Source organism: Ambystoma mexicanum, chromosome 12 (genome assembly GCF_040938575.1).
Source record: "Ambystoma mexicanum isolate Mex_15411 chromosome 12, UKY_AmexF1_1, whole genome shotgun sequence".
Taxonomy (NCBI): Eukaryota; Metazoa; Chordata; class Amphibia; order Caudata; family Ambystomatidae; genus Ambystoma; species Ambystoma mexicanum.
Window position 1 is genome coordinate 1,055,400,373 of NC_090936.1, and position 22,723 is coordinate 1,055,423,095.

Below are 22,723 nucleotides of genomic sequence, written 5' to 3' on the forward strand. Positions count from 1 at the left end.
CCAGTGTCCTGCCCGGTGCTTGGTGAGGGGCCCAGGGTGGGACTTCTCTTGGAAGCTTCATTCATTATGCACCTTGCTTCACATCCAATGTCCTGTCCCGGTGCTTGGTGGGGGGCCCAGGTTTGGACTCCTCTTGGAAGCTTCATTCATTATGCACCTTGCTTCACATCCAGTGTCCTGTCCCGGTGCTTGCTGGGGGGCCCAGGGTGGGACTCCACTTGGATGCTTCATTCACTGTCCTGTCCTGATGCTTGGTGAGGGGCCAACGGTGGGACTGCTCTTGGAAGCTTCATTCACTATGCACCTTGTTTCACATCCAGTGTCCTGTCCCGGTGCTTGGTGGGGGGCTCAGGGTGGGACTCCTCTTGGAAGCTTCATTCACTATGCACTTTGATTCACATCCAGTGTCCTGTCCCGGTGCTTGGTTGGGGGCCTTGCTTCACATCCAGTGTCCTGCCTGGTGCTTGGTGAGGGGCCCAGGGTGGGACTTCTCTTGGAAGCTTCATTCATTATGCACCTTGCTTCACATCCAGTGTCCTGTCCCAGTGCTTGGTGGGGGGCCTTGCTTCACATCCAGTATCCTGTCCCAGTGCTTGGTGGGGGGCCCAGGGTAGGACTCCTCTTGGAAGCTTAATTCTTTATGCACCTTGCTTCACATCCAGTGTCCTGTCCCGGTGCATGGTGGGGGGCCCATGTTGGGACCCCTCTTGGAAGCTTCATTCATTATGCACCTTGCTTCACATCCAGTGTCCTGTCCCGGTGCTTGGTGTTGGGCCCAGGGTTGGACTCCTCTTGGAAGCTTCATTCATTATGCACCTTTCTTCACATCCAGTGTCCTGCCCCGGTGCTTGGTGGGGGGCCAAGGGTGGGACTCCTCTTGAAAGGTTCATTCACTATGCACCTTGCTTCCCATCCAGTGTCCTGTCTCGGTGCTTGGTGGGGGGCCCAGGGTAGCACTCCTCTTGGAAGCTTTATTGCTTCACATCCAGTGTCCTGTCCCGATGCGGGGCCCGGGGTGGGACTCCTCTTGGAAGCTTCATTCACTATGCACCTTGCTTCACATCCAGGGTCCTGTCGCGGTGCTTGCTTGGGGGCCCAGGGTGGGACTCCCCTTGGATGCTTCATTCACTATGCACCTTGCTTCACATCCAGTGTCCTGTGCCGGTGCTTGGTGAGGGGCCCAGGGTGGGACACCTCTTGGAAACTTCATTCACTATGCACCTTGCTTCACATCCAGTGTCCTGTCCCGGTGCTTGGTGGGGGCACAAGGGTGGGACTCCTCTTGGAAGCTTCATTCACTATGCTCCTTGCTTCACATCCAGTGTCCTGTCCCGGTGCTTGGTGGGCGGCCCAGGGTGGGTCTCCTCTTGGAAGCTTCATTCTCTATGCTCCTTGCTTCACATCCAGTGTCCTGTCCCGGTGCTTGGTGGGGGCTGAGGAATGACTCAGCAGCTTCACTCACTGTGCTCCTCCGTTCATGTGGGGTGTATCACCAGACCGTAGTGCCTAGTGGCAGGGCGGATAATAAGGTCCCAGCGGGAGGCTGGGGGGCGCACTGGGCACCCGGGAGGAGCGGGAGCGGAAGGTGGGAGGGGGGGGCAAACAGGGGTGAAATGAGAACCAAAAGAGGCCGTGGAAATAATTTTCAAAGTGGCCCCATATTACACATTTTCAGTAAGCCCAACCATTTTCCTCTAGGAACATTTGGAAATACCATATAAAAGAGGCCCCGTGTGCAGAGGCCTAGCGGTAAATCTCCAGTGTTCACTATAGGCCAGTCCACCACTGGGGGCAACCGTCGCCCTCCCCCCACTGGGTCTGCTACTGGTAGTGCCTCCCGGTTCTCCCAGAGTGACCTCCGTGGACATGGTTCACCCTGCCCCAACATGTCCATGAACGTGCGACATCAGCACGGAAGCAGATTCTGAAACTCTGAGAAAAGCTGTGCGCAGAGAAATAGAGCAGTGCCATCTAGCAGTGACTGTGTCTTTCCAGCCCTTGCCAAAGACGTCCTTAGCTTTTTATGCATATGAATCTTTGTAACGAATTTCCTCTTGTGCAACCTCTTCCCACAGAGTACATTTTTGAAACATACGTAAAATGTAGATGGCCACACGTGTAGGGTGACTAGATATTTTCAGGGCACGGACAAAGCGCCTTTTTCAGTCCTGTGCTTTCCTTAAATAAACTTTTTTTTAAAAAATTGTATTCAAATGTTTTATTGGTTTACAAAACCTTTAACATTATTATATCATATTAAAAAAGAAAGAACCATAAAACAACATAAAAAAGAAAAGGAAAGGAAATATAGACATATACAATTAGACATGTATTATTTCATTTAATTCCTTCTTCATCATTAACACTGTGTCGATAAATTTCAACACAGCAATTATTAAACCTCATTTGTATTGGTGGGTGTCCAATTTGTTCAACTTAAGTTAATCAAGACTACAACTCAAATAATGGAAAGCACAGGACTGGGAAATGTTGCACCAACACAATGAAATCCGCTGGAATGGTAGGCCTTTTCTACCTTCTACAGCTTAAACATGGACTCAATCCAACAACTCCAATTAATATAAACACTTTTAAAAACCATATCTTGAATTAAAAAGCTTCTTTTTCTTCAAAACGCCACATACATGCACTATTGAGAAACAATCCCCCAATAACACATTAGCCTCCGCCACACCCACTCTCCTGTGACGCGCAATCGTCTGGTATCCAGAGCTCGAGAAACATTTTCACTCCAGCCCGTTTTTAAATGTACCCTTGATAGCTTTGTTTACAACTTACCTACTGCCTATGATGGGGCGGACTGAGTGAAAGGAAGTTGTAACACTGGTTGATGACATCACAAATAGTGGATCCCTGGTTAGTGGCACGGCCAAGGACCCTACACTGACACCAATCCTAGGGTAACAAAAGGATCCCTTCAGCAATCCGATTAATTTGCTCATAATTGCAGTGTTTACCCTATTTTGGCCCATTTTTGATACTGTAAGGAGTCGGAAGCGTACGGCTGACACAGTGGTGGCATGTTTAAACAATTAGCGTTATTTAAAGTAATAGAAGAGAGGGGAAAACCTACCTATTCCGATGTCTGAGAGGGGTCTCCCTGCTTCAACTAAGTACTAATGGCCTGTTACAATGTCCGTCTCAAAGAGCCAGTCTTGTGTCAAAACCTATTTCCAACCCTTACACTATAAACTGTACTAAAACAGGATGGTGATCTTCTTGGTCCAGAAGAACGACTCCCTTCTTCTGGGTGGTTGATCAGGCTTCCTTAAGTGATGAAACAAGAATGTCTTCCACCCAAAAGGATACATCAAAAGTCTCTGGGGTTTCACGGATGTGCAATGGAAACATAGGGGGTCATTACGAGTTTTGAGGTAGCCATGGTGCTATTAGCGCCATGGCTGCCTCCAAAGTCGTGTCCGGGTTCTTTGAATGGGGACTTACCGGGTCATTCCAACCTTGGAGGACCCGGTAAGTCCCCATTCGTGCCCCCATAGGGCTCAATGGGAATGGGGAGGGAGCTAATATAGGGCCCTGGTCATACCGGCGCCGTTAACCCCTTACCGCCGAACTCTTAATGAGGCCCATAGTCTCTTTGTCTCAAGATTCCCGTTATACAAGGGATGATTCCCTTCCCCGGGCTTGCTCTAGGTCAGGTGGCTGTGGTTGCATGGGAGACGAGAGAAACCAGACCCCGAGTGTTCCACAGTGGCATGTCTAGCCGGAGCCAGATTAAACGTCACCGGGCATCGATAGGTAAGCGCACAGGCATGCAGAATGAATAGCATCATTTACCAAACCGCTAAGGACTGCCTACAGAGGAGCAAGGCTAGCATGGCAATTAACCTTCCCAGCCCAGCACAGTTGACGAGAAGTTAACAAAATGACAGTAGGTGGAATCGACTGTCTGAGGAACCATGTTGTGCGTGGGAGAGGTATACCAGGGGCAAAGTCCCTCGTGAATAAACTTGGGTAAGCCAAACTGGGGGAATTTCATATCATCACATGTGTCTCTGAACAGCTGGGATTGTGCAAACTGAAAAATCTCAGGCACTGGGAATATATCCTGAAGGGTTGTCACACTACGATTATACAGGCATTGTGCTTAAAGTATCCGAGGCTGTACAAAGCTGACATTATATAGATTTCAAGTTGAGCAATCTCATGTGTGAGTAGTTTATTCTATCCTGTTTCTATTCTTTGTATTCTGGGATTTGTACAGGTGTGGTCAAAAGTTAAAAATAATACTGCTAATGCCAAAATGCAAAGAATACAACTTGAACTGGACGTGCGACTTATACCTGGCATAGAGCAACTTCATGGGGTTATGTAAATTGGAAACGATTGAAGCAAATGATAGCACCCTGGCATATTAGATAGCATCTTGATGTAGCTGGCATCACCTGGGCATATTGCTCACCACTCTTCAGCATGCTTACTCTATTGGTACACCCAAGCATACAAAGTAGTCGCTAATAATCCTGGCAGCACTCTTGAATATTTGAGTAGCAATGAGGTATGTAATGGGTGCACCCTGTAAAGGGATGGGCCTCATTCTAATTTCTTGCAGAGCAATTGTGACATTCACTGCCACCGGAAAACTGATATACATCATGTGTGTCACGGGTCCTGGGAAACCGAACACACACACGAGTTTAATACTTTATTCATTGACTCAATATGTAGGTTGTGATACCTTTTATTGGACTAACTGAAAATACTATGCAGAGATGGGACGATGCATTCGTTTTAGAAGTTCTACAGCCCTCTCCATCAGGTGGTGCAGAGTGAAATGATTGGTAAAAGAAAATCCCAGAGGACAATACATACTCAAAGCCAAGAAACAAAATGAGCATTTTAAACTTCATTGGCTGAAGGAACAGTAAGCATGGAATGCAGGTTTGGAATTGCACTATATCAGCACTATTGGGATAAGCTTTTGTCTCTTATTCCAACTTCTGCTTTCTCACCATCCTCTGCACCTTACAGGGACCCATGACCTTTGTTGGGCACTGTGCTCAGATTCCCGAGTTGGGCCCTCTCCTTCTGTTACTGTCATGAAATGGTATGTGTTGGTGCCTCCCGACTCCAACCCACCAGATAACCACTGAACTCTCATACCGGGTGTGGTACAACGTTCATTCATAACCAGAATATGTTTTGATGAGTTTTTTTGCCGAATATGTCTTTCCTCGAAAAAAACTCATTGAAAAATATGAAGGGGCTACATAAGGGGTAGCAGGAGTTGAACATAGGGTTTACATTATAAGAGAGTGGAGGTTTGGGGGATCCCTCAAAAATAATAAAAATATTTTCGATTCGTTTTTTTTCCAAAAAACGAATTGAAATATATTCTGGCAATGAAGGAACATAGTACCACCGGGAGTAGCTAGAAGACACTTCCTATTCCCGGATTAGTGGGAAAAAGAGAAAACAGATTAAGAGATAAGGGCTGATGGCAACAGGAACCCCTGTAAGAGAGGTACATAACAAAAGGAGATATAACTGACTAAGACCTACCCTGCAGAGAGTTGGGGCCACCTGACCCGGCTGTGCTCTGCATACAGCCCATCGGAAGAGGGACTAAAAAAAGAAGCAATGCCGCTCAGCCGAACAACCAATAGTCCAAGGCCAAAAAATCCCAACCAATGTGAACCAACCCAGACTCAAAGAGGAAAAGGATCTGAAAACCGAAGAACCGAGAGCTCTCTGGAACTCAGAGGGATGAGGTTCAGGAAAATAGATAAATAAAGTGGAACTTGTAGCAAATAGTTTCTGAGCCGCAACATCAAACCTTACTTTTCGGAAGGTCATCCAGGTCGACTGGGAAGTACCCGGTTTACCACCAAATCCGCTATACAGCTCACTACTCCAGCTGGCATATTGGATAGAGAGCTAGTGCGGTCGCGGTATTGAAATGTGTTCTATTTATTAGGACCCCTAATGCCTGCCTATCTGCCCGAGCATAACTCTCCCAACTGCAACTTACGCCATATCGTCCATGTTTTCGCTGGCTGTCCATCGTATTTTGGTGCAGTCCTTTTAGTATGTGCACTTGCAATGCTGACGCTTTATCTGTTTCGGTGGCATTCCAGGAAGGGTCTCTTTCCTTCACCACCAGCTTTTGGCAGCTCCTGCCGCTGTGACCCTATAAGTGGACCCCGCCTTGCCTACCCCACTCTCCCCTGTTGGTCTCCGTCCCAAATGCTGTTTGCAGCCTGCCTTTCTGACTGCGGTCCAGTACCTGGACTCCTGCTGGTCTCTCTTCTTCCCCACCTTTGCTTTCTGTCACTGAGACTGTTCACAATCTGGCTAAACCTCTTGGGATTACTTACCATCCCCTGTGTGCCAGTGTGTTGCCCTCTCCACACCTGAGGGATGCTGATCGTCCTGCGAGCCTCAGACCCGCTGGGTTCTCTCCACCCTATATTTCAAACTTTCTGGGGAAAACTCTCTGCTGCGAATCCTTCCCCTTCCCACAGGTCTCTGCCACCACTCTCCCTTTTCATTTCTGTCCATCTTTTATTTCTTGGCCACACAGCTCTGTGTGCAGGGTAATGTGGCCGTACATATTAAAGAAATGCTCATTTTCTGCTGTACGTCTACTGCTCAATGGGCCAACTTCCTCACATCACTCAATCAATCAATCAATCAGTCCCACCACAGAGATGCATCCCATAATCTAGGGTACACCACTTGCCTGTTTGAGCACTCCCTTAAAATTGCTTTGCTTGGAGCCAGAAGTCCTCGGCTTTCGCAACCACTGAAGGTTTCGGCACTGCTTGGCCATCTGTCCTTAACTTCGGATGGACTCTGGAATGTGAATGCCCTGTTACGCAATACCAGTTCATTTATCTGAAGCTCTACAGAGGTCCTCCTGCTCCACTGTCTCTGCAGTTAGTCAACTCCCATCAGCGCGGATCTCCGGCATCTCGCCACTCTGCATAAACTAATGCCCGTGGGGAGTCTAGGTATTCTTGTAGCTGATGGATATTACTTATTGTGTTAAAAACAATGTTTGTGGATCACTTTGTTTGTTGTTAATATCCCTCACAAGGCCTCATTGGTGCCTACTCTTTCTAAGTTTGGGCTTACCAACAGGGACTTTGCACAGCTTTGGTTGGGCACTATACACTGCTGCAGCCCATTTGCTCTGACTCACTAACCGGCTATTGCCGCCAGGTCAGAGGGGTAACACTAGCCAAATAACCCCCACCACAGATTTGCTGTGACGTGAGGGTTACAACAGGCTCGATAGCACCTTGCCTAAGAAAGAACAGTTGAGGTGCACTGTCCTGGGGAAACATGAAGCGGTCCCCACTCAGTCCACCTGAGATGGGGGGAGTAAGTGTATGTTAAGAGAACCTGCACCCAATATCAGGAGGCGGCTAAATCGCTGAGCTCTGGGTATATGTGGTAGAGTCTTGGTGCTGTATGCTGGACTCAGAACAATTACTCATTTGAAAACAATAAATCAATCACTCCACCTCTACACCCATCTTCTGACACCCATGACAGGTGCCCCACTTCTCTTTACTTCAAATAGCAAAGAACATGTTCATCAGTGAGGGGCATGCTTAATGAGACCCCAGAGATACCAGCAACTCCATTCGCAATATCACAGACTGATGCCTGACCAATGCATATAAATCTCTAGCGGTTACTATGCCTAATCTTTCCAGCTCTCTCCATGGCGTTAGAGAGAGGGGCTCTAGATGGGGATTCTAGGCCTCGGCTCAGGGCACCCAACTCTTCCTGGGCATTGTCCTCTTCCGCCGTCTCAGACACCGCTCACTCCCCATGAGCCCCTGCCGCTCTGTGGCTACTCCATGGCCATCATCCTCTTTATCTTACTGTCTGAATCTGATGACAGCTTAGATCTGTAGGCCTCTCTATCTCACTTTTTCAGCAACACTTTGTTTTCAATGGATCTTTGTCATGCACGGTTCTGAATGGTCCATTGTACCTGTGCACTGGAGGGCTCTCCGTACTGTTATCCAGGCTATTGCCCCTTCCAAATTACCCCCACACTGCCCACCCACCCCCCAGCCTATATAGCAAACCACCAGCAACCCTGCCAGGAAACCTCAGTGGAAAATAAGACTAATGAACATTACTGTAGAACTGTAGGCAAGAATATAAGATCAACGCATTGTGCATTTAGCACATTATTGTGCATTCCTTTAACAGACCGGCCGATAGATAAGATACATGAAGTGGCTAGCATTTGGTAACCCTGAAATGTGCAGGCTGTAATTAGGCCAAAGGTTACAGTACATTTTCCAAGAATATACATTCAGTGATATTGGATGCAGATACCTCACCAACACAGACAATACTCAGAGCATGGAAAGGGGTGGTATTTTCAGAAAATAACAGTTTTGAAGTATGAAATGCTGCCAGAACATTTGAGGTTGCCGGAATGTAGCCTAGGTTATCATCTGCCCATGCGTCGCCTGCGGTAGAATAGAATAGATGCACCCACTACCAGCTCCACAAATGTCTACGCCTTGCCTGACAAAGCCAGAGCCATTCAAAATGGAAGCTCCTAATAACATAGTTATGAATCTTATCTATGGTGATGAATGTATATGCCGGACCTTTTTATATATATATATATATATATATATATATATATATGCATCACTATAGTTGAAACAACTATTCTATGAAAGTTAAGGGCAGTGATTGTACAGACAACAAACAGCTAGTACGCACTGGTGAAGAAGACGGGGAGGCTTGTTCATGTGAATTGGCCATAAAGCCTCTACCCAAAATCCTGCCAGATGATTATGAAAGGCAATGCACCCAGGACATCTGCTGTGCTGGCAGACAGTGTTCCTTCTCTGCATCCAGCACGCTATGAGGATCGGTGCCTAGAGGTGGTGGCATAGATGAAACGGGTACACCTACTCTGCACCAACAATCATCATACAAAAAAGGTAGCCGGCGCCCCTCTCCAGAAAGAACATGGCATGATAACCTGTTCTGTGGTTTCCCCCCCCCCACACTTTGAGAGCCCGTAGCCATCGCATTTTGCTCACGGTACCTTTCACAGATGAGAAACATCCATTTGCATATCAGTCTTTGTCCCGCCCACAAGGACAGCCCAGCACCGAAATGCCAAGCAAACCTCCTTTGAACAAGAGTGCCAACAGCAACCCCATACACATGTTTCAGCCTTGTTGGGCCTCATCAGTGAGGTGGAGCTTTGCCTCTCTGAGCACAGTGAGCAAGTGGTCCACGTCTAGTAAGAGACTCTAGTTCTTTCAGCACCAAGTGGAGGGAGCAGCAGTGGCAGCTACCCAACATTCCAGGAGTTTAAGGCCTCTCTGGTTCCTTTGAACAAGACCCTCTTGTTCTCAGTTGACATTTTCTAGGATTATGGTCGGAAATCAAGTAACCTTTTAGGGTGGTAATATTCGACCATCCCAAAATATAAATAAATGTACTCTTTCCTCTCTGGCCCACCCGGGTTGAGATCTGATATTAATGACTCATTGTTACAAGGAGTGTTCCCCCCCCCCCCCCACCCCGCCTCCAAGTCCTGACGACTGGGCATCCTTCTCTTGATCCCGACTGTTTAGGCCATTGTTAATCTATCACCTCCCTGTTTCATTTGGGAAGACCATAGAGTCTTGTGTTTCGAGTTGACTCATCGGTTTTGTCACGGACGCTCATCTGCTGGCCCCTTCAGTTCTGGTTTCTATGTGGCTGTGTCACTAGAACGGTAACCCTGTAGGTGCTGGTTGGTCTCTTCTGGATTTTGGATGCTGGTGGTGCCCATCTGCTCCTTTTCCTTGATCTCTGTGGCGTTTTATAAGACATGACAATGGGGAACTGCTCAAACTATTGGAGCATTGCATAGGGTTTCTGGGGCTCCATTCTGGCTTATTTGTCCTTCCTGGCCAAGCTTTTTTATTTGATTATTGTGGTAGATGCCAAGTTAGTCATAGCCTCTTTCCCTTTCAATGTTCCGCAGGGGTTTGTCGTGTCCCCCATGTTTTTTAATCATTATGTCTTTATGTCTACCTGCAGAGGATCGAGTTGCCAATCAATGCATGTTCATGCACTAGTTGGTGGATGACAAACATTTGCAGCTGTGGGTGTCCCTGGAAGAGGGCATCCAGCCGCCCAGGGGCGTCCTTGACATTATCAGTGGATGGCTAGGCATTGCTTCAAATCTATCCACTCAACGACCATTCATTGGGTTCAATCACCAGTTGCCTAAGCAGGTGTGAATGTAGGGTCTTGCTAAGGATGGAACTATGCCTATTTGGCTACATTTCTGGGATTTCTGCAGATCCTTACTCGTTCGATGAAGCTTCATTTCCAGTGCATAATGAAATTCTTCAATTTACAGTTAATTTAATTGCCTGTCAAGTCCCATATTCTATTGTCCGACTTTCACATTTTGGGTCAGGCACTTGCTGTATACGGCATTATCTCTCGTAATTCGATCGTGGATGGGTTGCCTGTCTCCACTCTTGCCCCCAAAGGGTGGTCCTCACATTGCCGCCAAACTAGCCATCTGGGACTAGTAGTCACGGGAGGATAGATCAGGGACAACACGCTTGCCTAGAAAGCAAGATGACGCAGAGCAACACAGGTTCAATTGCGCGGGGTTCGCACTTAGAAACCTCTGTGTATTAAGCGTGTTATAAATAACCAATTACAGTCTGTGCTGGGAGGTTTGATCATGTGATTCCCTTGCTGCAGCATCCCCATATGCATGTCCATGACCACCGATTCAGATTCCAGCTAGCCTGGCCGGCTTATAGAGATAGGCGTTGCAGAAATCCGCCACTTCTTGCCAATGATGTATGAATGCAAGGAGGCAGCAAGGGTTTCAGGAGTAGAGAGCTGATCTGCTTAAGGTATCCGGTAAAATAATCGCGGCACACATGCTGTGGTTTGACCCGGTAAAGGTGTACCCCATTATACCATTTAAGGGGTGTGGGGTTGCTGGTGTGTCCCCTGGTCCCCTTAAATGGTATAATTGGTCCAGGGGTTGCGGGGGTGTCCCCCGCATCCTTCTGGCGGCCAAACCACTGCATTTTTGCCACCATATTTTGTATACACGCCCATTTTTGCCACGATTTTAAGACATGGAACCCTGTTTAAATCAGCTGAGATTTCGTAAAGCTAGGGATTTTCCATCCTCTGGCATTGGTCTGTATAATTCTCATCCAGCAGGGTTAAGATGCATCCCAAATATGTGTCACTCAAGTCTTGGTTTTAGGCTTTGACTTTTATTGTTCTTGACTCTTGATACCTGCATTGTTTCAGGGGTGCTATGTTATAAGTGATTGTGCTCATCCTTGTTGTTCAGCACTTTAATGTACTTTCGTGTCTTGTTTGCACCTTAATAACAATTGATAACTGAAATAAAATATCTTCCATAAAAATAAGCAATCAAATGAAGCGCCAAAATGAAACCCCTCAATAACCAGAAAGAGCCTGAACGTTTTATACAGGCAGAAAAAAAAGCGCACATGAAAATCTTCAAACGCCGTGCGGGATTCACATGTTTGGTTGGACGTCTTCAATAACTGTAACAACTCTGTAAAGTTCTAGACTTGTGAAATGGTGTATGCCATTTCAGCCTTTACACTTTTCTTCGCATCAATTCCAAACATCCTCTTAGAAGCGCTGATGTTCATTGCCTGCACTCTTCAATTTCAATAAAAGGTTTTGAAACCAACAAAAGTCAGCATCCTAAATGAAGGATTAAGTCTCTTGATGTTATCACTGCACAAGCTCCCACATCTCCCCCCTACACCAGTACCTACACAACCATTTACACATAAGCCTATGAGCTGCGAGGTCTCGGTTCCGGGCAACAACTTGGGATCAGCAGCCCTGGTCAGCAGCAGGTGGAAGCCGCAGCCTTCAGAGCTCATGACGCCATCTTATTATGTTCATCCAAGAAGGCAACGTTTCTAGCCCACCTGAAATGGTCTGTCGCTCTCCGCTGCTGCATCTTCAATGTCCCCAGTAAAATGTAGTCATGTCAAAAAGTATTCAGCAAACAGTAGTTTGAAAAAATGTAGTCATTCAATACAAGCAATCCAAAGTGTGAAAATGTTACCAGTAATAAGGTTGCCAAAAAGGCAATTTTTAAATACACAAAAGTACATGGCTGTAACCCTAAAGAAACTTCCAAAATCACCCTCCAAACTCCATTCTTATACCTTCCTCGAACTCTAATTACAGCCCATATTCTACTCTGAACTCTTACAGAGCACTAACTCTTCAGTGCACTAGAGCATTCTATTTGCATGTGACTCAATACAAAATAAATAGAAAATTAACAGTGAACCTATCTCCAACCCCATCACCAGCTCACCACAAATTACAAAGCCCTTTCCCTAGCGTACACTCTTGCTCTAATACTGACTTGAGCCTTACCCGAACTGCAACTCTACCAATAACCCTAACCACTAGGTTTATCCTACGTCAACATCACCAGCCCTCTCCAACCTCCCTATCCCTTTCTTTAACACTTACCCAAGCATTACTCTATTAGCCCTAGCCTTACCATAGCCCCTGCCCTAACACTTACCCTAACACTTAACCTACCCTAAAAACTAGCCAAACCCCAACATCTTTACTCTAACACCTATCCTCGCTCTAACCCTTATCCTAACCCTAAAACAGGCAATCACAAGCCCTCCAAACCCTCCTTAACCCTAACATTTAGCCTAGAAGCACTACATTTGTGGCTACTTTTCAGCTGCATTAATTGACTACTTTTTGCTTGGCACCTCTTTCATTGCAGAGGTATTTTCACCACAACTTTTTCACTGACTACATTTTTGTTGGCTGCATTTTCACTGGATACCCAAAAGAGTCATATGCTTTTGTGAACTATCTCCTCAAGCAAAAGTCCACAACCACATGTGGCTCAATGGAATGCAGACTTGCCGACTCATTCTTCTGATCCTGCGTAGATGCTACTGCGTCACAGTGTCCCCATTCTTGTGTCCCTCTTACCAATGCTAAGATCCTTCAAGGTCATGTAACATGACATACCATAACACACACATACATGCATTATTAGGGAACTAAATAATTCTGCTGCTCCGCCATGTATCTTTAATGTATCCTTGGTCTTTGTTGACAGGAAACGGGAGACAATAGCCAGTTCTGCTGGAGAAACCTCTTCTCTTGCATCAACCTACTGCGAGCTCTCAACAAGCTGACCAAATGGAAGCATTCACGGACAATGGTGAGTCTGCCCACACTTTTGTCATTTTTAATGAACAAGTATTCACATATTTTCTTACGCTACCCTACCAGTCCCAAATAGGCCCAAGCAACCATCTTCTTCCCCACCCAGCACCAGTGCAATCATTTAGCTGCCTCAAGCACCACTTTGGCACCCCTGGCCTTTCAAGGCGACCAGATTAGATGTTTATGGTGGACCAATCGGTGTTCCCTCTAGAATTCCCTTACTGCAGGACCATCTCTGACTCCATTGGAACACAAAGCGCTGGCCCGCAGCGAGTGTCTAAGTAGAAAGATACTGGTTTGGTGTTAGAGCGAAAGGAAGGAGAACGCGTGAAGCCTGGCGGCTAATTGTGATTTTCAGGCTGACGATGACCAACGAATTCAGGATCAGTTTCTTATTAAATGTAAGGGTGATTGCTTAAGGGAAGTGATCTGGATGAGGAAGAATCTCTCTCTGAAAGAGGTTGGAATGTTGGCTAAGAGAATAGAGAACTCTATGAAACGTCTAGATATCATTGGGCCTCATTCCGAGGTGGGCGCAAAGGGATTACCGGCACCGGTAAAGACCCCGGTGCCGGTAATCCCTTTGCGCCCTATTCCGAGGCCCCTTTGCGGCCCCGTCCTTAATGCCTGGTTTTACCAGGCGTTATGGACGGGACCCGCAAAGGGACTTCAGAGCTAATAACGATACCACAATTTGCGGTACCGTTATTAGCGCCTTCCCCCTTCCCATTGAGCCTTATGGGGGCTGAAATGGGAATGGGGAATGGCTTTTTCAATGGGGACTTACCGGTCCCGCAAAGGTCAGACTAGACCGGTAAGTCCCCATTGAACGAGGGCGGACACGGAACCGGTATTGGTGCTAGTCATGGCGCGAGTAGCGCCATGACTAGCACCAACCTTGGAATGAGGCCCATTGAAAAGAAAGCATAAATGTAATGGAGGCATGAGATGCTCTGAGGTGAATAATTTCAAAGATGTAGATGCAAGAAAGCATGCACTAAGGGTAAGTCTGATGCCGAAACCCCCAAGAGGCAAAACCTAGAGGGGATGAAGGGGATGTATGCCACTAATAGAGGAAAAATGGAAGTGAACAAGATTCCAACGTAGTTGTTATCATTGAAACAGCCCAAATCACCATGCCAATGCCAGATATTGGGCCACTTTACAAGGATGAAGGTAGCCTTGCTGGTAAAACTGGCAAGGTTACCTCAACAGGGTCTGGCACCTGCGAATGGGCAATTACAGGGGTATCCCTGCCCCGTCGGACCCGGTAATTGCCCTTTCGTGGGTGCCGTAGCCGGTAGATCCCCATTCCCATTTAAGCCCCACAAGGCTCAATGGGAATGGGAATGCCTGTAGCACCGGCACGGTTCATTACTGTGCCGGTGCTACAGGCTTGCTGTGCTCGTGGGTGCCTTTCATTCCGCCAGGTCAGATCTGGCGGAATGAAAGGCACCCGCGAACACAACTCGGAGTTTGCCAGTCCGAATATAACGGTACCAGTAAGCTTACCACTACCGTTGTATCCGGACTGGCAAACTCGTAATGAGGCCCATTGTCCTGAGTTTCATGCCACCAGTGGAGAATGTGGTTGTAAAGGTCATTTCTCACAGTGCTGCAGGGATTTTAACAGGTTGGTGGTGAGAGAAGTAACGCAAACGGTGGATCGCGGTATACCCCCCTCACCACCATGAAGCGGCACTACCAGTGAAGTGACTGGGAAGCCCAAGAGTAAGGATCCATACTCTAACGTTGTCATTGGTGGCGTAGGGGTGGCCCTTATTAATAGATTTAGGGGCAGACTTTACTATAGTGGATTAGGTGTGCGGGGAGAATCAGTTCAGGTCCTATTTGCTATTGGATCTGCACATACAGGTCAATGCGTATGGGGAGCAGTCCAGAGACATCATTGCCTCCTTCCCTGAGGTTATCTGTTTCAAAGGCGGAGAGATCAGCGCAAAGCTTTGTTTCCAAGGTTGGCGGTAATCTGCAAGGGTAGAATGGACAAGGGGAACCTTGTAATATTAATACTAGACCCAAATGAGTACATGTGGTGGGAGGGTACAGACAACGTACTGACTGATGCCCTTTTGAGGAGTTTAAAGGGCACTCTGAAAGGAGATTGTAACCCCTGGCCCAAATGGGCCCTTTCATCCAGGGTTTTATATATATATATACTTTATTTCGAGTCTAATATGCTGCTAATGTGGTACTAGTGTGTACCACAATGCACAATGCACTTTGGAATCTAAAAAATAGGATTAAGCATTTGCACTTTATCATGAGATTAACAAGGTACCTACGTCATGTTATTCTGTACCCTTATGCACTATGCACTTTACATTTTTTTAAACTGAACTTAGCATTATGCATTGTATTAGTACATTTTATTAGTAAAATAGATGTCTGCATTAAATGGTTTTATAATTCACATGGTAAGAGTATTGCAAATTGACATAAAAACCAGATCTGCACTATACACTTCACTTTGAAATGTACATGCTTCTAATGCTTGCAATTTCATACTCTATTGCATTGGGTACTTTGATATTCTAAAATAGGATCAACATTATGCATTTTACTGTTAAAAACTGATGTTTATGACAGATCTATATGCAAGACGTTGTTATTATATCAGCGTTGTCTTCTTTGATAGCAACATGCTATCTGTATTGCTATATGCTAGCTTGTCAGTAAGAATGTTCTTTGTGCAATACCATGTTGCATCTGATTGCACTAGCCATCATTATTGATGCGATCACATGGCAGGAACTTTGTAAACCTATTACGGTTACTGCTTATTTCATAAGACACGTGTGCATTAACAGGGCCGGTCTTACACCAGATTGCACCCCAGGCGGGAAGTATTGTTGGCGCCCCCTCACCCCCGACCTGTGATCTCATGCATGCGTCATAGGCTGAGCAGCAGGAGTGGGGACAATGAGTTAACGTAATTGTCAATGCTGGCATCTGCGGAATTTCATGAACCTCAGAAAATAGCAATAAGAGGGTCAAACCCGAACAGGCCTGGTTATGTTAGTCTGCTTTTGCTCTTCATTTTTGGTAACAATGACCAGTTTGCTGCTGCGACTCAGGTCAGAGAATCGACAATTTCAGATCTACACTAATGTCATTCGTATGACCTCAAACATTTAGCCACTCTTAAAAGGCGATGAACCGGTTTTGAACAGTGTCAAAAAACCTCCAAGAGCAAGCACCTGCAACATACCCACCGATGGCCGTACAAGCCCCTCTATCTCAGCATTAAAATACATGCATTTACGCAATATGTATTGCATCAAATATTTCACGGGAAGTTAATTATATTTAGGAGGGACACACGTAAACAATATCACTACTCCATGTGAGTGGTAAAGTCTACTTTAAACATATGCAGAGAGTTCACATACATGTAGAATTCAACATAGCTCCCAATGTAAATGTTGAAGAGGTGGAGTTCTAAAATTATGACATTGCAATGTAGACTTTACATTGAAACACAGTGCAGTGCATTACCGCGGCAGAGAAACGGCAGTTCGAGTATTGGGGTTTGTTTTGCTCATGCTCGTGAACTCTCAAAATCCTTAAATGTTTCCTTCGCGATCACTCATTTTAGCTCCTGGCAGCACTATGAAACTGTAAGATCGCAAAGAAAAATTATGTCTACCATCCCAACATAAAAGCAAAAACAATCACATTCGGTGCAAGGCAAGCTTTTCTTGGGACTCGTTAAGTTTACTTTTTGCAAATTACTAGTCGCGTGCTGCTTGAATAGCAGTGGCCCGTGCACATTGTGCAGTGTATAGTGGAATTTCATTTCAAGGGACTTAGAGTACTGTGGGTATCAGGGGCAGCATCTCCAGTGTACCCCAAGCGTAGTGCGCTTTGACCTCCACCCCCAAACCCCAGCCTTGCAGCCCTGCGCTTTTTTACATTCTCCATTATGGTAAAGAACATTGTCCCGAGCTTGGGAGAGAAATGGACTATGCAGAAGGAGCTGCCGGCCCGGGGTGTGTTTAGCTGCTGGTGTATCAAATGCAGTAATGGGTGGCATCAAGAGCCCCACGCTCTGAAACATCTTTTGCGCACTGGTTGGTCACACGACAGAAAGTGTGAGCATATGATTCCCCAACTCTTGAACCATTCTTTAGAGACCTGGCTTTGATTAATGTGGCGTTAGCTAGTCATGGCCATTTCCCAGCGTCTGTGTTTATTATTATTATTTATATTGCGCTCCAGGTACCCGTAGGCTTAAGGGCGCAGACAAACAGAAAAAACAAACAATACAGACAATTCTTACATGAAACAAAAATGAGCGAAAAAAGTATCCACAGCAATATGCACAACCAGGGAAACCTCCTTAGGCCGAATGAATAGTCAAATAATCAGGTTACATCTGGTGGATCCCCTCGGGATGTATCTGCATAGTCTTAAAAAGGCCGGTAGGGAACTGGTCCCACATCCCACTAGGACGCAGTCCTTATCGTCAAGTGAGCTCCAGTCTCTCAAATCCAACCTGCAGAGAATTTTAAGATCTGATAATTTGACCACACCCGGCCCAGTTCTCTGTCTGAGCCAGGCTAGGACTTTAAATCGCAGGGCTTCTTTCGATTCATGGCCAATTACCTTACTGATGTTGGTGATAATGAAATTTTTCTGGTCTGAAACAAAATCCTGAGTACTCGTGTCTTCTATTTTGGGCATCCGACGCTTTCTAATACACAGGTTATGGGAGGAGCCCAACTTGGAAAGAACATTCGTCTGTATGGGGGGTTTGTAGACCTCTTGATCCGGTTTCGATGCGACTGTTGCAATAGCAGCAGAAGGTTCCAAGGTGGAATTAACGATGTTGGGCCTTGTAATTATGCTACTTTTATTTCTATGGGGAGTGTATGGTGCCAGAACTACCTTGCTACGGTAGTCCGATTGTGAGGCTTTATCTAGTAGCTCTTTTTGAGGGTTGAATTGACAATTCTTGTCCAGGTTGCTTGTCCGGGTTCCAGCATTAGAACAGGAGGATTCATTAGTTTGTGAGGCCATATTCTTGCTGGGTAGGCTAGAATTCGCCACAAGTTTACTTAGTGAGTCCACTAAGAGACCCAGATCAAAGGGGCTTGTGCATAGCAGCAGCTCCTTGGAGATATTGGCCATAAAGTCCGGCCAGTGATCGAGAACAGCTTGATCTAGGGAGGCTGGAGAGCCAGCCTGTCCCATTTCCATTTCGGTCTGAAATGTGGGAACTTTATCAATCCCCGACTGGGAGTGAAGAGATCTGCTCCTGGATCCTTGGGCGTCGATTATAAAAACACCCTTTTTTACTGGTGGCCAAAAATGAAGTATTCCTTACATGAATTTGATCAATGCGTCAGCAGAGTAAGAAGCTAAGCGTATGTGCAGCCACTCTCACCATGGAAAACCAAATCCATATGAGCGACCGCACACCTCCTCTCTATCTGTCTCGTACTTCCCTCACTGAGCAGCCAGAAGGGGGGATAAGCAAAAACAAAATGCAACAAAAGATGCCAGAATAGCGTTTTGAATCTTTCTCCCCTGAGTATCGTGCCTTACGTGCCGTATTGATACTCACTGAAATACGGCTCCCGATTTGGATCTGATCACGTGATAAGCTATGAACAGCCTGGAATAAATGGAGCAGAAATCAGATGGGCAGAAAATAAAATGCTCAATTGTCAAGGAAAGAACTACGAAGAAATAGGAAGATGCAAGGAGAGAGGTCAGCAGCAAATCAAAGGAACAGTGCTGACCCCAGGAGGATGAGCCAAAGGCCTGATCATATGTAGAGCATTAGCACTAACAGGATTCTATGAACCAGTCACAGATACTGCAGAAAATGAATGCAAGCATCATTGGTCGAAAATTGTGAAATTGCTGACAGGGGTCGATGATAAAGGAGGACCGTTGCAGATAGTACCACTAGCAAATGCAGAACTGTGCTTCCAAAACAATGGCATAGGAAAGGTTAGAATGAATTAGTAGTGCGGCCGAATTTGTGATGTACCATGCATGAAAGATGGAACAGTAGTGATGATGGACCACTACTGGGCCTGTGTATCCAGAGCATATATGAAGTTGCCCAAGGACTGGGGAGGGCTGTGTTCCATAGCTCTCATTCACTTTCCAGCATTGGTGATTCCGTAGAGTGACCTGAGCATTGAAGGATTCCCAAAAGGAGATGCTGACCTAAGGAAGAGGAGATCAGTTGGATTTCTCAATTGAGCAAAGAGGGAGTACTACTTTTCAGCTAAATCCATAGAAGCTTTTGATTAAATTCCCTATGAACACAGGTTGTTCAGTCAGACTACTGCAGTATTCACAAATATCTTCATGCCAGGGATCCAGACGATGGCTAATGCCAAATGATTACAGATTACCAGATGGGTACTTCTGCAGATGATTAATACTACCATAAAGGAATTCAACGCTATAAAGGAAGAATTGAGAGCCATAAGACCAATGACCCTGCAGAATACATATGTCATGGGCATGATTACAGCTATGGATGGAGGTGTTTGTGCCAAAATCAGAGAATCATGTTGCACATTTATACCTTCTCACGACGATGACAATGGGAACTTGACAGAGGCCATAACAATGCTAATGAACATGCACATCAAAATGGAAGATGAGACAGAAGATATTACAGATGATAGCTGGTTTGCATCGATTTTCCTAATGGGTCCCACAATGGATGGCAAATATTTTTAAGTTTCTCGGAGCACTATTGGTGATGGTCACTTTCGGATTCTGTGTGATCAGAATAATAACCACAAAGTGCAAGAAGACAGCAAAGAAAGCAGTAGGAATGAAGATCATGATCGATGTTGAGTCTGGGTTTGGACCCAAAGAGCTGACAAATGAAGGAATCAAAATATATATAGAAGCAAGTATTCTAGCACCTGAGGGAACAAAGTTCCTGTATCCAAGAAACCACAAGAAGTATGTGGGAAGATATATATATACTGCAGTCCGAATGGACAGTGTAGCCACATGACCTGGAGTGTTGATGAACAAGTAAAATCAGCAGCATCTCTGAAAGGAGTAATGAGGATATACTCCAATAAAGCACTTTTTCAGACGAGGATGTCTAGATGTGAAGACTGATGGAAGAGTGGTCGATGAATCAACCAGAGAAGGGAGTATAGAGGAAGAGCCAAATGCCTCTACTGGAATTCCTGCACCTATTTTGCCTATATGCTGGAAGCCAGAAATTGCGACATGCACGATGCCAATAATGGTACCTATTCCACGAAGAATCCTCGAAACCAGGTATCCATTAAAAAAGCCCTACATGATGGACCCGCGGAAAAATTAGTCTCTTAAAGGAGGTCCCTGGAAAAAAAGAGAAGCGACAAGGCCAAGAGACTGGTGACTTCACATGAAGCAGAGGTGACGCAGCAAGAAGAAATGCCAAGGAAGAGATTTTATAGACCTTATAAAATCTGATGAAGAAGTAAAGAGTTGAGTAACATTTCATGTGTGGGCATGAAGATTGTACGTGCGAAGAGCACTGAAGAAAATGAAAATCGCTTCATAACCGTACAGATGCTGCAAGGCAAGTAGATTAAGTAATTATGAAGGCTGGCTATACATAGTGAATAGACTGCAGGTGGTGCCGCCAATATATATATATATATATATATATATATATATATATATATTTATATTTTCAGGATGTTCAAAGTTGTATTTTAGCAAACTAGAACCCCATGAACAAAAAGGGCTAAAAGTGTGGTGCAGCAAAGAAAGACAGCTGAAGATGGAGGAAGTGTCAAGAAGGCTTGTCTGGCCCAGTGTCAAGGGTTGAGGCAGCCAAGAAACTGGTTATCTATTCGAGAAGATACAATGAATGTGAGAAGTGAGGCAAGCTCCTGTTGAGGTGCAATGGAAAAACATGAGTGCCAAGTTTTATTCATTTAACAGTATTAAATGCAAAAAAGGAGCTAAAACACGGTTTCCTGTCACATGGTGTAGATGAAAATAGACTTTGGGCAAGCTGCATCGAGGCTTGAAGATAAGAACGTGCTTGCACTCCCTTCTATTCTCAGGCGCTGTTATACTTTGCAAGGCCGAGTTCAAAGACAATTTGAATGGCAGACAGCAGGAGTGATGATGGATGACGGGCTAATTGGGTGTGAAAGCATGGTCAAGACCACTAACAAGCACCTGGAGTAGCAACTTGCGTGCTGCTAGGAAGTGGAATATTCCAGAAGGGTACAAGTGTGCCAACCAATTGTAGAGGGCCACGTAGCAAAGAGCCCTATAGTTTGAAAGCCAATGAAACGTGTATTTGATGACAATGAAGATGACGTGCACTAGGGGTGGGCATAGTTGTCTACCTGACTCTAAGGATCTAATCATAATCCTATCCCCCATAGAAAGTATACCTAGATGTTCCCCGTAGACCAACCACAACCCCAAGTACGTTTTCTTATTTTGCCATGTAGTATGACATCAAGGATAACAAATTTTTGCTGTAAATGTATATTCTTTCATGTAAAACGTTGAGAGGCTTGAGCAAACGTCCGTTGATGCCTGGGTTTTAGACAGTTGCAAATAAAACAGCGAAGTTTTGCCAACTTCCTGAGTCAGTCTTATTATTGGTGTAAGAGTAAATTCTGCATCCCCATCCATCCATTATAGCGCTACCTCGCTTAAAGGGCCTACGGGTTCATGAGGAAGTATAAAGATGAGCTAACAAGGACTTTCTTTAGGTGTACTGGGACAAGGAGGAGATACGGAGCACTGAAGAGCACTTGGAGGATTGTGAATGAGCGTTCTAGTTGTCAGTGGCTCTTCTGAATAAAGACAAAGGAAAGGCTTCCTCAATTGTCAATCCCTCCCTGGAGGACCCAAGAACGAGACAGCGGTTCGGTGCAGGATGAAGAGGCTGATGACCAGGACGCAGAGAGAGCGGCATCCACACGCAGTCCTACTGTGACGAACTGGGTGAGAAGCTGGCAGAGAAGAGGTCCAGGCGAGTGCAGGAGTCTGACAGCACGGTCGAAGATAGACGCGCCGCCTGCAAGGGACAAACAGCGGTGGAGCCGCCACAATGCGCCAGAGAGCCAGGGAAGCCGCGCAAGACCCGAACACAGAGAGAGATTATACAGAGACTGACCAGGAGACGCCGGGTCCAACCCTGAAGGTACAGGGGTCACCGGAGCAGTTGGTGGGAGCGCAAAAGGGTAGCAGAAGCAACAGGAGGGGAATCAAAGAAAAGTTTCCCTGTACAGGTGAAAGAGGGAAAGTCCCCATAGTATATGAAAGGACACTAATAATCATGCAGAAGGAAGCATATAGAACAGCATCTGGGACCAAAAAGGAAGATCATCGCCAGTCATCTTCCCTGTGGCAGTAATTGGCAAAGGAGTAAGTCAAGTCTTCCAGAAGAAACACAAAGAGAAACACAGATCTGGCATCCGCAACCACAATGATCAAAAGGGAA

At 45.8% G+C, this 22,723-nt stretch overlaps 1 protein-coding gene and 1 long non-coding RNA gene across 7 annotated transcripts in view; one reads left to right on the forward strand and one right to left on the reverse strand.

The window, feature by feature from the left end:
• STRIP2 (striatin interacting protein 2) overlaps nucleotides 1-22,723 on the forward strand; it is a 335,180-nt gene that overhangs the window by 293,441 nt on the left and 19,016 nt on the right. For all 6 annotated transcript variants that reach the window (XM_069629588.1, XM_069629586.1, XM_069629584.1 and 3 more), the window contains one exon: nucleotides 13,148-13,252. In XM_069629588.1, the coding sequence (XP_069485689.1) occupies nucleotides 13,148-13,252 (105 nt within the window). The remainder of the gene's footprint in view (nucleotides 1-13,147; nucleotides 13,253-22,723) is intronic.
• LOC138514235 (uncharacterized) overlaps nucleotides 1-22,723 on the reverse strand; it is a 159,046-nt gene that overhangs the window by 14,629 nt on the left and 121,694 nt on the right. The gene's annotated exons all lie outside the window — the stretch shown is intronic.